The 15,792-nt window shown below is 44.4% G+C and overlaps 1 protein-coding gene across 4 annotated transcripts in view; it reads right to left on the bottom strand.

Annotated features, from left to right (window-relative positions):
• Positions 1 to 15,792, bottom strand: part of Cdin1 (CDAN1 interacting nuclease 1) — a 189,404-nt gene that overhangs the window by 84,356 nt on the left and 89,256 nt on the right. For all 4 annotated transcript variants that reach the window (XM_042687641.1, XM_042687639.1, XM_042687640.1 and 1 more), the window contains 2 exons: positions 13,566 to 13,631; positions 12,894 to 12,999 (listed from right to left, as the gene is read on the bottom strand). In XM_042687641.1, the coding sequence (XP_042543575.1) occupies positions 12,894 to 12,999; positions 13,566 to 13,631 (172 nt within the window). The remainder of the gene's footprint in view (positions 1 to 12,893; positions 13,000 to 13,565; positions 13,632 to 15,792) is intronic.

Below are 15,792 nucleotides of genomic sequence, written 5' to 3'. Positions count from 1 at the left end.
TGATGACAAAGATATCCAAGAGACTTATGCAGAAAAGACAACAGATCTAGGCTTTTAAATAAAGCTGCACTGTAAAGAAATCCTGTTCTGTGGCAGGAACAGCCAGCCAGAACAAATCTTGATGCTGATTGCTGGGCCACCAGAAGGCTGCTACTTCAAACAGCATTAATTCTGGTAAGAACCACCAGCCACCAAGCCTGAATAATAAAATCCAAAGAGACGGACAAGTGCCAGGAGAGCAAGAATGTTCACAGAGAACCTCCCGCGGCAGATTACCTCTTGCTAATAAATGACACATCTTAGATGGTAGAGGAAGGACAAGCTTCTGGAACATCACAACCAACACGGCCTCATCGCGTCACCATTGAAGGCCTGTGCATGACAAATTAAAAACTTCTTTATTTCACCAATAATGTCGCTCATCCCAGGAGCGGGGCAGTTACACTTTGACAATTCAGATGTAAATCCTGGGCTGCCCACGAGTATTCATGACCAAGGCATATTTATCATTTAAAACAAAAGGACAGGACTTCTTGGTGCTCATATCAAAGCCCGGTGATGGATGAGGCCATGCTAATCAAAAGGCAGGCCAGAAAGAACACAGATGTTGCCACTTGGATTAAGAAAACACTGTTCCCAGTGTCCTAAACTGTTCAACATTGTCCTTTCAAGTAGCTTTAAATATATAGTTTAAGTAGCTATCTAAGGGTTTAAAATTCTGAGCTATAGCGTGCTACAATAAAATTGGTATGTTTTCTACCATCCACAAATTATCAAAGCAAAAGTTCTCCAAGCCAGAGTAAAAGCTTGTCAGTGTAACCCATAGGAGTTCAAGCATTGGCACTCTCTTTTCTCCATTTCTCCCTTCAGACCAGAAAATGAAGAGAAAAACAGTCTCACCTCAACCTTGTAAACACAGCACACTGTGGTCTAAAAATCAATGTTAGGAACCGCACAGAGAGTAAGGGTTTGAGACATTTTTACTCTGTCTCTGACCATTTTGATTTTTGATTTCAAGTGCTTTACAAGTTGAAAGCATTTAGAAATAATTAGCCGTAGTTTATGTTTACAACTTTAAAGATAGTTAATTCTGGTGATTTCTTATATATCACCACTCTGGCACCGTAAGGACAAAAACTAAGCATGGCGGCAGAGAAGAGGGATGTGGGGCTGAGACGGGACAGCACTTCCTCCGTGGCCCTAGGAGGAGCTATCACTGGAGTCAGCTAACAGAAATCCAGTTTCCAAGGCCTTGCTCACCCCAGCACTGTTGGGAGGCAGCCTGCTCTGCCCGAGGGCTGGGAAACGGGAAGCCATGGCTCCAGGTCGCCCTGCAAGGAAGCCATGGCTCCCAGGTCGCCCTGCAGGGGCAGGAGCTGGGCCGGGCCGGGAACACTGGCACTTCCTGCTGACTTGCGTGCTGCTTCTTCCATACTTGTTGATTTGCCTTTAATAGAGTAGTGCAAGACAAAACCAGCACTCCTCGCCTCCCCGCACACAACCATCCGAGGGGAAGGAGCTGCATCTACAAAAATACCTGGGTACCCTTTTCCCTCTTGGAGGACTATCTTCCTCTCAAAACGACAGGCACATCGAAAAAGCACGTGGTCACAGGGGTTCTCTTGCGTGGAACATTTATGTCCCATTATTGTCACTGGCACTAGACACAACCAGCAAGTATGTGTCCAGATGTGTGTTATTATATACAACCGAACTGCATCCGCACCTTTACCAGAGTCTGCTTTTCACTGCCTGCAGACTACCATGGGTCCTGCCTGTGCTGTGTGCATCTTCCTGCCTGTGCTGTGTGCATCTTCCTGTCTGTGCTGTGTGCCTCTTCCTGCCTGTGCTGTGTGCATCTTCCTGCCTGTGCTGTGTGCATCTTCCTGTCTGTGCTGTGTGCATCTTCCTTCCTGTGCTGTGTGCATCTTCCTGCCTGTGCTGTGTGCATCTTCCTGTCTGTGCTGTGTGCATCTTCCTGCCTGTGCGGTGTGCATCTTCCTGCCTGTGCTGTGTGCATCTTCCTGCCTGTGCTGTGTGCATCTTCCTGTCTGTGCTGTGTGCATCTTCCTTCCTGTGCTGTGTGCATCTTCCTGCCTGTGCTGTGTGCATCTTCCTTCCTGTGCTGTGTGCACCTTCCTGCCTGTGCTGTGTGCATCTTCCTGCCTGTGCGGTGTGCATCTTCCTGCCTGTGGGGTGTGCATCTTCCTGCCTGTGCTGTGTGCATCTTCCTGCCTGTGCTGTGTGCATCTTCCTGCCTGTGCTGTGTGCATCTTCCTGCCTGTGCTGTGTGCATCTTCCTGTCTGTGCTGTGTGCATCTTCCTTCCTGTGCGGTGTGCCTCTTCCTGCCTGTGCTGTGTGCATCTTCCTTCCTGTGCGGTGTGCATCTTCCTGCCTGTGCTGTGTGCACCTTCCTGCCTGTGCTCTGTGCATCTTCCTGCCTGTGCTGTGTGCATCTTCCTGCCTGTGCTGTGTGCATCTTCCTTCCTGTGGGGTGTGCCTCTTCCTGCCTGTGCTGTGTGCATCTTCCTTCCTGTGCGGTGTGCATCTTCCTGCCTGTGCTGTGTGCACCTTCCTGCCTGTGCTCTGTGCATCTTCCTGCCTGTGCTGTGTGCATCTTCCTGCCTGTGCTGTGTGCATCTTCCTGCCTGTGCTGTGTGCATCTTCCTGCCTGTGCTGTGTGCATCTTCCTTCCTGTGGGGTGTGCATCTTCCTTCCTGTGCGGTGTGCATCTTCCTGCCTGTGCTGTGTGCATCTTCCTTCCTGTGGGGTGTGCCTCTTCCTGCCTGTGCGGTGTGCATCTTCCTGCCTGTGCGGTGTGCATCTTCCTGTCTGTGCTGTGTGCATCTTCCTTCCTGTGGGGTGTGCATCTTCCTTCCTGTGCTGTGTGCATCTTCCTGCCTGTGCTGTGTGCATCTTCCTGCCTGTGCTGTGTGCCTCTTCCTTCCTGTGCTGTGTGCATCTTCCTGTCTGTGCGGTGTGCATCTTCCTGCCTGTGCGGTGTGCATCTTCCTGCCTGTGCTGTGTGCATCTTCCTGCCTGTGCTGTGTGAATCTTCCTGCCTGAGCGGTGTGCATCTTCCTTCCTGTGCGGTGTGCATCTTCCTGCCTGTGCTGTGTGCATCTTCCTTCCTGTGGGGTGTGCATCTTCCTTCCTGTGCTGTGTGCATCTTCCTGCCTGTGCTGTGTGCCTCTTCCTTCCTGTGCTGTGTGCATCTTCCTGTCTGTGCGGTGTGCATCTTCCTGCCTGTGCGGTGTGCATCTTCCTGCCTGTGCTGTGTGCATCTTCCTGCCTGTGCTGTGTGCATCTTCCTGCCTGTGCGGTGTGCATCTTCCTGCCTGTGCGGTGTGCATCTTCCTGCCTGTGCTGTGTGCATCTTCCTTTCAAAGCGGAAGGGGCTCACAGAGGAGCCACAACTTGAGCACTTCGGGGGGTGATATTAAAAGGTATTTATAGAATAACAAAAATCTTTCACCTTTTGGCCTTTTGATGAAAAACTCACTGGATGCCTAATATATTTAATATTCAGTAGCATGTGAGAATAATTTTTATGCAACTCTGATAGTTAGAAAGATAGATAACTCAATTATTAGATCATCTATCAAAATATTCAGATGTGTAAGAGGCTACTAAAAAGATGGATGGCCGAGAAAGTCCACTGCTTCTCTAGCCATCATATTCATGCATTCGGCCAGACAACATTTTTCGCTGCCTTCACAAGCAAGCTTCATTACCCATCACTCCACTGAAAAGAGTTTATTATGAGGCTGCCATTTTGGCAAGACTATTATTTAGATGATAAATGCCGAGGAGGAGAAAATATGTCTACTTTTTTTTCTTTTAAGCAAAATATGAGCTTTTCTGACAGATAAAACAAACAGCATCTACATTTCTAATTAACTCAAATTTGGCAGATACAAATATAGGTCAGTTAAAGCTATGATGTTATCTTCTGTCTGAATTTTACCCTTAATTTGTAAAATGTAAATTAACTAATTAGAAGAAAAACAGCATGATTAGTGACAAAATGCTTCATCTGGGGTCTTTGCTTCCTGACATTTATGATCAACCATAATGAATTATTGCTTTTGAAAATAACTGATAAGATTTTCCCCCCTCACAACAATGAATTTATAAAAAGCAGGCAAGGAACCTATAACTTTGTAGCACGATATCTGAGGAAAACATGTAGATACAAGGCCATATTGTAAACAGTTGAGTTAATTTAAGTGTGGTCCTTAATGGATGAATTTGGAGGGGAAAAAAGCTATGCCCATCAAGTCACCAATAAGCGTGGTTAAAAAGATTGCTTCCTCTATTAGAAATCCAAGCCTTGAGTTCACTTCTACTCTAGTTTTGCGGCTTGCTGCTACTCCAGAAACTCAGGCAGCAATGCTGGGTTCGAGTGTTGGATGCAGAATGGCCAGAAAAGGGAGTTTCTGTAGGAAAAAACTGTTTACTGATGAGTAAAAGTAATCCATGTCATAGCTAAGTGAGAGAAATTTTCAACTGCTCCTCTGGACACAGAGTCTTACCATGAGGAGTCCATCTTCCATGCCAGACAGCAATGCCAGCTACCTGTTACAGAACACCTGGAAAGGTGAGGTGCTCCTGGTGTATGCAGAGGGCCTGGAACGCCGCTGCCTCCCACCGCGCATGTGGCAGGCAGGGTAGTGGCTGTGTCCCTGTGGCTCACGAAGTTAGGGGAGTGGCAGGATGCTGGAGCTGACGCCGCAGGCCAGAGAAGAGCCGCACACGTGCTGGCCAGAGTGGCCACAGTGCAGGGCCGGAAAACATGGATCATATTTGAAATGAAAGAGAGCACAGGAAGACGATTCAAACACAGCTGAACTATGCGTTCCAATGACTACACAAAACAAAGTCAAACCAGTTGGCCAGCTCACACCTTCACTCCTAATCTTAGTTCGGCTCGTAATTGCATTTAGCAGTTATCATCACATTTGGAGATAATCTGGCTAAAATGCTAGGATCCTCTGTTTTCCAATAAGCAACACACATCAACTTGCTACACTTTGTAAAGTTGAACCTAAAGGCTTGCACTTTTTGACATTGATTAGATATAGAGAGGCGAAGAATATCTTTCTGAATAGATGCGTCTCATCTTAAAACAGTATTACTTGCATGTTTTGGAAATTCATCAACAGTGAACATTTTTCCAGTTTTCATAGCACCATGAGTCTGAATTAAGAAATCGTAGCAGTAACCAAAGCCTCACTTGGACAGAATATAAACCTTAACATCTTTGATGGCAAGGTCTCTTGACAGAACTTTGGCTTCCTCCTAACTCTCCAAAACCTCTTAACACATGATAAACCTACAAGGTAATTATTTCAAAAGCTATCTAAGATTTACCTGTACATACATTAATCTTGCATTTTAGAAGTGATCCTCAAACATTTGAATACCAATACACTGCTTTCTATCACAAGATAAAGAACGATTATATATTGTAGCACACAGGCCTCATTTGCTTACTTTTCCCCTACTAGCCATTCAGGAGCTAAGGAGAGACTGCGCAGAAGAGGGAAGAATGGCAAGGAAACACTCATCATCCCTGGACGTGTAGGAAGCGCAAGTCAAAACAACGCTGAGATTCCATCTCACCCCAGTTAGATTGACCAACATTGCGAATTTGAACAGCAAATGTTATTGGGGATGTGAGGAAAAAGCAGCCCTTTGCACTGTTGGTGGGAATGTAAACTAGTGCAACCACTCTGGAAAGCAGTCTGGAGGCTCCTCAAAAAACCAAACACAGACCTTCCATATGACCCAGCCACACCACTCCTTGCCATCTACCCTGAGCATCATGAGCCAGGGTATGACAAGGATACCTGCACAGCCATGTTCACTGCCACACTATTCACAGTAGCCAAGATATGGAAACAGCCCAGAGGCACCCAGTAGATGAGTGGATCCAAGAAAGTGTGGTACCTATATACAATGGAATGTTACACAGCCATTAGAAAGAATAAAATCATGTCATTTTCAGGGAAATGGATGAACAAGAACAAATCATGTTACGTGAGGTAAGCCAAGAGCAGAGAGGCAAACAGTGCATGTTCTCTCTGGTATGTAGAAATTAGATCTAAAATAAGAGGGTCGTCTTAGGAGACAATCACAAAGGCACAATGCCCAAGTGCCTCTTCATATTTATATAAAGTAATATATATTGAAACGAACTCCAAGATATAGAAACAAGAACAACCCTCCCCCCCACCACACACACACCTTTTTTTAGTTTTCAGTTTTGGTGATTCTGACTTTCTTACCCTCTGTATGGTGTAACTTCAGAAAAGTTAGGGGGAGGGCACAGAACTCCAGGGAGAAAGGGAGGAAAAGTGCAGCAGGAGCTCCCTGGACACGGATGAGAGTGAACTATACAACTGGTGGGTGGAGACGGGAGGGAGGGACTGGGAGAGAGTGAGGGAACAGAAGACACGGTATGAAAGGAGCTGTGCTCATTACCCGACTCATGCAGTGCAGTCCCTCTGTACATCACCTCTGTAGTAGCAATGAAGTAAATTAATAAAATGACAGAATCTGTCGATTTGGAAAACTAAATTTTTCTAATCGGAGGCATTAACAGTTGTAGGTTATTTTTTTTAGCTTTATGGTAATGGGGACAAAGGGGAGCCTAGAGAAATACGCATAGCATCTTTTAGACCCATTTAAATTCCTCATTACAATGAAGACGTCATTTCGTGCAGAGGCACGAGCTACTTCGGAAGAAAGAAAAAGGCAAATACAAAAATGTAGTGAGTGTCAGGAATCAGGGACCCCAAACCCAAGTCCCTTGTGTTGTGTGAAGGTCAGAACCATTCAGCATCATGCTGGCATCAAAATATGTCAACAAACGATCACCCTGGAGGAAGAAGAGCTCCACGCGGGGCTGAGGATGGGGCCTGCGCTCGGGTACGCATGAATGGCTTTCCCCCATGCCTGACAAGCCAACTCCCAGGGTTTCTCTCAAGCAACTGTGGGAAGCTCTGGGTTCTTATATGCTGGTACATCGTAAGGACATGAATCACTCATGCTGGGAAGGATGTGAAGTTGACTACCAGGAACACTGAGACTCAGCTCAATTAGACTGAAGCTACGGCATCCACGTTCAAATGTTTCTAGTTAATTTTATATGCTTAAGAGTCATAAATACTATTAGTTGTTTAATCATTATGATGAATGTCACATTGTGGTTGACTGCCATCTTTCCCTCTCCGTAAGAAGTATTTCTCTGTTCTCTGTGAAAATAAAACACCACATCAACGATTTCTGCTGCAGATGATTCCCAAATCAACCCATCGGTTGGACAACCTACACTCGGGTCCCACTCACCGGTGCCTGAAGTGACTGCGAATCTACACTGTTTCCTATTTCCAACTCCTCAGGGACAGTATTACCCACCCACCCCCAGCCACCAATACTACTTTGCTCCACATCACTAAATATATCATTGTTACCAGTGTTGTGTGGCACGCTGATAATACTGACCAAATGCCGCTGCGACAAATAGAGGCTAACGTTCAGGTCCACTACCACCAGAGCCATCTGGGAATTCATGGATCACTTCAGTGTGGAGGAATGGAGAGCAACAGCATTCCTCCCCTCCCCTCTCACTTCTGTGCCCTCTACACATCACCGTCGTAAGTCACGGATCCTCTATGTAAAAAATGTGCCGCTCCTTCCAGCTCCGTGGTTGTCAGCTAGGCTTAACCTCTCCATGCCTTCCTCGTGTGAAAAGGGGTTAGAATATCAGTACTTCTAGGACTGCTGTGTGGATAAAGTGCTCACCCCAGGCCTCCAACACAGGTGATACTCAGTGTCAGCTACAGTTGTGACCGATGAGCCGGTTGTTTCCCTACTGGACTAGATTAAATTCCCTGAGGGCAGCATCAGGTTTCACGCACTTTCGTATGCCCTGCAACGCTTCATCCACTGTCTCTATATCGGGGGGACTCAGATGGACCAGTTTGCTACCATTTGTTGTGGTAACAACTTTTTAGTGATGAAAACATTCATGAAGACAATAAAAGGCAATGACTGGCGAAATACTATAGTTCAATGTTGAGGGCAATACAGCTTGACACAGTGGCCTGTTAGCGCATACAATGGCTTGATTTCCGTCACCTTCACCCCATATGAAGTACTCTTAAATCATCAGATCTTCCGCCATCATGGATGACTATTGTAGCCTACTAGTGACATTGTTGCCCAGGTTTGAGTCCTAAAACCATCCTCTTTACTGACTAAAGGGACTTTTCACCATCACTGTGTTGCATGGGGACGTGGTAGTTCTAGCACAGCTAGGGAAGGAGATGGCAGAGAGGATTATAAATGAGAACCATCGAAGGTTACAAGGCACCTGCTGGCAGAATCCAACAGGACCCAGAGGGAATGTCAGTGCCCGTGATGCACACGAGGAAGGAAGGGAAAGAAGAAAATGGAGTTCACGCAACTCTTTTTTTTTTTTTGTCAGTTGGAGGGCTTGAACTCTGGGCCTGGGGAGCTGTCCCTGTGCTCCTCAGCTCAAGGTGAGAGATCAGAGTCTCACGGACCTTCCTGCCCAGGCTGGCTTTTTGTGAACCACGATCCTCAGATCTCAGCCTCTTGAGTAGCTGGGATTACAGTGTGAGCCACCGGCGCCCGGCCACACAAATCTTTAGAGTCAACGGTGAGAACACAAGTGGGAGCGCAAGCAGGGTGCAGATGAACACAGCTGGCTGGCTGCTTTACGTGAATGTGGTAACGGTGAACATCCTGTTTGTCTAGTTCTTGGTTGATTCTGGAACTCATATTCACATAGGAAGTAGACTTTGTACAGCCTTCTTATGTATGAGAAGAGCATGAGACATCCGAATTCTGTTTGTGACTCAAATCCTGTTGCACATGTGTGAGAGGGGATGCGCAGGCTCACTAAGGCCATGGGCTGTCCACCCGCAGGGCCCAGGAGGTTCCTGAGCGATGCTCAGCACCACACGTTGCTCAGAAGTGAGCAAGACACGGGGGCATGTGTGGAGCCAGGGCAGACTGAGCTCTATCCACACCAGGCTTCCTCTCTCTTCCACCCCGCAGCACTGCCAGAGAGTACGGGGCAGCCCGGCCTGGCCCGTTCTGGGCCCTGATGCCTCCTTTACCTCGTTACCCTGGGCTCTGGGACACTTATTAAGGAAAATAAGGGTCATCTGAACGTACACTCCGAGAACCACAACAATCGATCTGACTATGGTTTTCAAATCCAAGAATTCAAGTATGATCATGCTGGGTGGCGAGTGTGCTTGGCAGCTTCTGCGCAGATTCTCCAGCTATACGCTTTACTTCGAGAGAACACATGGCTCTTCCTGCCCCACCGTGTGCCGAGGCCACCTAGGCTTCAGGGGCCAAAGAGGATTTTAGCTTCAGGTTATCAGTTACTCTCACCCCAGAACCATTTCATGATTAGAGACCTTGATCCACTCGCCTAAGACAGTATTTCTATTTTTGTTGAGTTTTGGATGGAGAGTCATCATTAAAAACCCTGAGTGATGAGACAAAATATGAGTGCTTTGTCATATATATTCCAGACACTGACAAAAAATGCTACATTATGAGAGAACATTTTTTTAAAGTACTGAATACAAAGAGAATGCTTCCTTCTTCCTCATTGAATATCTGGAGGTTATGCAGCTAATAACAGTGTCCAGTAGCTGGGATGATGGGATGTCAGTTATCTTGCAAACAACTCCACTTTCAAAAATGGAAAAGTAAATTATTGTATTTTACCTTTACAGGAGTCCCCTCCAGTGCATTTGCTAATTATTAGTCAATCTATCTCTTGCTGCTGCTGCTACTTGTTAGGATGCAGCAGCAGTGCTCCAGAGGCTGCTGTAATTGAAGGTTTGCAAGAGCATCTAGCTGAGGCACATACTCCGACTTAAGACAGATGTGACCAGCCTTGTTTTTAACAGGACTGAAATAACTGAAAATCTGTGATTTGGCTAATTGCAGGCTTCCTGAAAGTATCTTAACACAGGAAAAAACTTTGGCCATCCTCTGAAAAATACCTTCCTCCAGTCTGCTTCTCAGCCCATTCTAAATGCCTCTTCTCTCGAGTTCTAACAGACCAGAAACAGCCATCAGTAGACCATCGAGTAAATAACTGATCTTTAAAAAATACTTAAGAGGTAAGAAATGAAGTGAAATCAATTCTTGTGGCAGAGGTATTAGCTTAGCATTGCTTGGAGGAGAGGAGACTCTCCGGAGCCACATGTCCAAAAATCTGACAGCTGAAACTCGGCTCTGGGTCTTTTCAGTAGTGCATTAATACGATCAAGACCGCATTTCCTCAGAGCCTCTCCCTCCCATCCTACCAGCCCACAAGAAGCGCCTCTGGAAGACACACAGCGTGGCTTCCCTCGCCCATCGGAAGGGAGGAATGTCCTGCATACACGCCCCATCCAGGGACTGAGGCCCACACAGGGCCACCGGCGCGTCCCCAGCGCCATCTGTCCCCTGGGCTTTTCCGAAGGTATACACCATGTCGGGACCTCAGACTCTTGCCTTGCTTTTGGCCACCATTTGCTTTTTTGGGAATTAAATCTTCCCAAAATTAAGGCCAAGGAAATAGCAGATGGCTTTTAAACAAAATGGACAATAATGTGGGACTGACTGAAAGCTTCCATATATCAAAGGAGATGCAGAATGCACATGTAAGCTTAATGTTTTGCTTGAAAGTTCAGGTAATCTGCACTATTATTATTATTATTTTTGTCAGTCGTGGGACCTGAACTCTGGGCCTGGGTGTTGTCTCTCAGCTCTTCAGCTCAAGGCTAGTGCTCTACCACTTGAACCACAGCACCACTTCCAGCTTTTTCTGCTTATGTGGTGGCTAAGGAATCGAACCCAGGGTCTCATGCATGGGAGGCAAGCACTCTGCCACTGGGCCACCCTCCCAGCCCTGTATTATTATTTTGAGCCTGCAGTTCTATCTTGGCGCTCCATCTTGAAGGCAGGTACTTAGATAATGCTTTAGCTTTTCTGCAGATACCTGGGTTCATCAGTAACTTCTAGGTAGGCATTTCCTCCCACAACAATCCCATCATTTAAAACCAAGAAAGACTTTCCCTTATCACAAAATACGCCATAAATGGATTATACCCACTTAGCTGGCATTCAAAGAAAGCGTTCAGAGTATTCAGAGTATGTAAGTCAACGGTAGTCTAAGTAAAAGATTATATTGGAAAACGTAGAATGCAACATAATCCTATTAAAACCCCACCCACGGGCAACAGCATTAAATTATCTACTGTTCAGACACCCCTCCAGCCACGTCAGTAATCACAGGTTTATCACACAGGTGACGAGATTATTTAATAATGCTTTGGAATGGTTCGTGCTAGGCACTCAACAGTTTTGTTGTGTGAAAATAAAGATGTAATTCTGGAATTTTAAAGTAAGCACTACTGCTTGGAATTCAAATTACACTTGGTCTTCAGAAAAGACCTGACAGGGACCAAATAAAGGAAGGTAGTCTTAATGAATTAACAGTTTAGTCTACTGATTTTTTTTGAATTCTTTAGTGACCTAAACTTAGGCATTTAACTTTCTTGCCAGCCACTGCTCACCCTATGCCATCAACAATGATGCTTTCTTTACCTTTTCAAACTGATCATAAAATTGCTAAAAATCTAAAATTCAATTTGCCACATTACTGCTAATTTGAATAATGGCTGAATAAAACACAGGAAACGCTGAAGCAGCATTGATTTCTAAAACATTTTGCACTTTCCTCCTCCACCCCTGTAAAGTAAAGCTTGGATGCGACGCGCAATTACACAAGAAAATCAAGAAAGCCATTACGTTCAGCATTTTGTCACGGTCATTGTTACCATGGCAAACAGTAGGCTTAGTTTAGCACAGCCGCTACAGGCCAGGTCTGCAGGCCGTTTAGAAGGCTGACTTACAACACAATGACAAATTTCTAACCTGCCACTGTTCTTGTCTTTTTTCTCTAGGACAGGGTAATGGCTCACAGATGCTGCTGTCTCCTGACAATCTCAGTGTTTTTACCGCTATCTTGTTTGGGGATAGTAATGGAGGACCACAACTCATCTAGGAAGTTTATCATTTGACCCACCTCCTGTTTCCAGCAAGGACAGGAAATCTACCAGTGTTTCAATAGCTGCACTATGAATGGCACTGGAGATATGCAGGGAATCTGGGAATGGCACAGCACAGTGTGGCGAGAAGAGGCCCCAGAGCCCGCAGAAAGCAGTTTCCTCCCCCGAGGGCTGGGTATCTATAAAATGAGAACGAGGTAGCCTCTTCTAGGCAGGAAAGCAGGGAGGTGTAGTTGACAAAACTAGCTTTCTAAATTGCCGAGGCTGCCGTTGCTCCAGGAGTGTTGGCAGGAAGCGGGAGGGAGGAAACCGGGTTCACACTGCTCTGAAGTATGTCATTCCATCTTTTATATGGTCTGGCTATGTTCCTCAGAGCACTGGGGTTAACTACTTTCTATAGTCAGAGAGTGAACCTAACTTTCACACCAAAAAGTCCAGTGTATATATCATAATATGCACTAAACCTTGTTAACCATATTTTAAAGATAATACACTATACATAAATATACTATAATATACTAATATACTGGGAACAGGAAACAGAAGATAAACTAATTTGAACTCATGCAGAGATTTTTTTTTTAGTTTTAAAAAATGGAACAACATGACAGAAGTAGAGATGTTTAAATGATCTGAAATGAATACATGCATCAAGTTTCTCTATTTACCAGGAGAAAAGAAAGCGACTAGCATTTTTACCAGCCAAACAAAGTACTATTTTGCTAATGAGATTTCAGCTCAGTATCGTTTATCTTCTGAGAAAAATGGTAAAGCCTTACCTGTTCCAGTAGCTCCAGAACTGGTCATGCAGGTAGGCGTGGTGGCTGCATTCATCACCAAATGAGGCTTTGCTTTCAATCCAGTGAATGATGTGTCCTTCTACAGCTAGGGGACAGAGCATTACTAATGTACCCCAGGGAAAGGGAAGATGGGAAATTCTGAGCTGACACCTCCCACCACGGAGGAGCAGTGGGCACTAAGTAGGGATGCAGTTGTAAAACAACGCATGTGTATGTTCATCACAGGAAAACCAAAGTGGCATCACATCCTCTGATTTCCACCACGTTCTCCCAGGTGCTCTTTCTTCTGAGAGACACTGCCTTGGAATCACAGGAGACACGTCAAGCAGACCAGCGTGAGTCTGGCTATCCATAAAAAACTCAAAACTCAGAGAAACGGGTTGAAAATGGCAGCCGAAATGTCTTAGCAGGGCATGTTCATTGCTCGAATATACGCAGAAGTTTGTTGGGCACAGATTTCATCTGAGCCAGTAATTTTCTGCTATTTCTAAAGATAATCTTTTCCAACTATTTCACCTTTTGGCTAAAATTTTATAAAGCTAATCAACTCTGATAACATTTTCTAATATTAACACATTTTTTTTTTAAAAGAATGGGAAAAAATACTGATTTTCTCTATAAACAAATGCGTACCAGAGAGTGATGACTTACCAACTGGTACTTGTAAAATAAAGTCTGGCGTTTTGTCATAACCCTTTGCGCGGAGCTGATCTTCATCTACGGGAAGAACAAACACCATTACTTACAACAGTGTTCCATTAACAAGACAGCAACATAATTGCTTTTCTTTCTTAAATATGTGTAAAAATTACTAATGCAGTCTCACATAGCTTTCTTATGCATGCAATGCTGTGTCAGAATAAATGAATTTTCCTCTCAAACCTGAAGCATAGTCACAAAAATGCTTTTTTGACCCCTTTGCATTTTTTGTATTTATTATAAACATCATTATTCCAAGCTGTCATTAGCTATCTTTTTTGTGTAATTGAAAATACTCAAAATAAAGAAATAAGCTTACTGATTGAAAGAAAGGATTCTACTCCCATATTCTTAAAATTTTCCATTGTTACCAGCCAACACTGACAATTTCTAGTAAGTCACAAGCACAGGTCTATACAATTATGAAATAAATGCTTTCACTAAAGCAATTAACCAAGTTTAGTTTCAATTAGTTAAACTATCTCTGTATACAAGGAAAGGACAGGACAATGAAAACACCATAGAAAATGAAGTGCTTTGGTATGCTACTGCTTCTGGCATTTATTAGGACTGTACAGCTATGCATGTACGGCTGTACAATGTGGAATTCTGAAAAGCACACAGGTCTAAAAAGATTGTTTTTCCCTAAGATGGTTCAATTTCTCCATCGTTTGTAAACATCAATGAATCATTTGGAAGGAAAGGGAGCACAAAAACAGAAAGCTTGACCAAGTTGGAAAAACTTGCTTGATAAAAGAAGAAAAAAAATATCCTCCAGTATCTCCTAAATGCTGTCCTTGACCTGTAGCAGCATTAAAGAAATGGGGGCTCGCCGTGGGAGTTCGGAGTGACCTGGTCATCCAATTCCAGACACGGCTTTCTGTCTTCACCCAGCCTCAACTAATGGCCCAGCCACGTAACAGGGAAGGCCATGTGGTCCTCCCGGGTCGCGCAGCCATTCGCCTGCCCGCATCACCTGTGATTAGAATTAATGGCCCATTCCTTGTGTTGGGTAGCTTATTTCCAATCCATTTGTCAGCCCAAGACAGTGGTTACATGGGCAATGTTCAGAAACTCTGCTTTAGAACACGTCTGTGTACATCCTGGAAAGTCAGCATTTTTAAACGTGAACAACCTTTTACGAACAAGACACAAAATGTACATATTTATGCTGAAGTCTGTTAAAAATCAATATCCAGATACTGAAGGATTAATGCTAGGTTTTGGAACCACGTTCCTGCTGGCATCTAAAAACATTCCAAGCTAATGGGTGAGATAATGAAATACAATAATACAATTTTTTTTCTTTCCTTTTTTTTTTTTTTTTTTTTTTTGGTCAGTCATGGGGCTTGAACTCTGGGCCTGGGCGCTGTACCCGAGCTCTTCAGCTCAAGGTGAGCACTCTATCACGTGAGTCACAGTGCCATTTCCGGGTTTTCTGGTGGTTAACTGAAGATAAGAGTCTCAGGGACTTTCCTGCCTGTGCTGGCTTTGAACCATGATCCTCAGATCTCAGCCTCCTGAGTAGTTAGGATTACAGGCTTGAGCCACCGACACCCAGCACAAATTATTTTAACACACTAGGAAACTAGGAAACTAGGCCTATAGAAGAATAAGAATAGAATTTTTCTACCTTCAATTGTATTCAGACCATAATCAGCATGTTTAATGAAAAGGTTTTTATTAAAGCCAACTCAGGTGCCCTGAGTGGTGTTTTAGTGGTGATGAGCACATTTAAAAGCTGAGGTGACATTAAAAGAGATGAATTAATATTTTATTAAAACTATTCTAGTTTGTTCAGCCTTTGCAGATGCTAAAAAAAATGATTATGCTTCTGACAGCAGCTCAAAACAAAATTTCAAAGGTCACCAAGCAATCCAAATGCATACAGCAAATCCCTTGAAAAGCAGACACACATTCCTATACATAGCACCAGAATTACAATTACAACAGTTAGAATTGGAACTGCTTGAGTTACTTACTGTGCAAATTTAAAAACCCAAGTCCCCAAACCTGATCATAAAGCACTGAGTGAAGAAAAGTTTTCATCTTCTTGTGGAGATCTTCAAAATACCACTGGTAGATAGTTTGTCTGTCTCTCTACACCCTCACGCACACACCCCGTAATCTCTTTCCCATCTACTTTGTCGGTTTGAGTTGGTTCAACTACAGCTGCACC

The sequence above is a fragment of the Dipodomys spectabilis genome, unplaced genomic scaffold (assembly GCF_019054845.1).
Source record: "Dipodomys spectabilis isolate Male_0828 unplaced genomic scaffold, ASM1905484v1 ptg000108l, whole genome shotgun sequence".
NCBI classification, from domain to species: domain Eukaryota; kingdom Metazoa; phylum Chordata; class Mammalia; order Rodentia; family Heteromyidae; genus Dipodomys; species Dipodomys spectabilis.
This window is presented reverse-complemented; position numbering and strand designations above follow the sequence as displayed.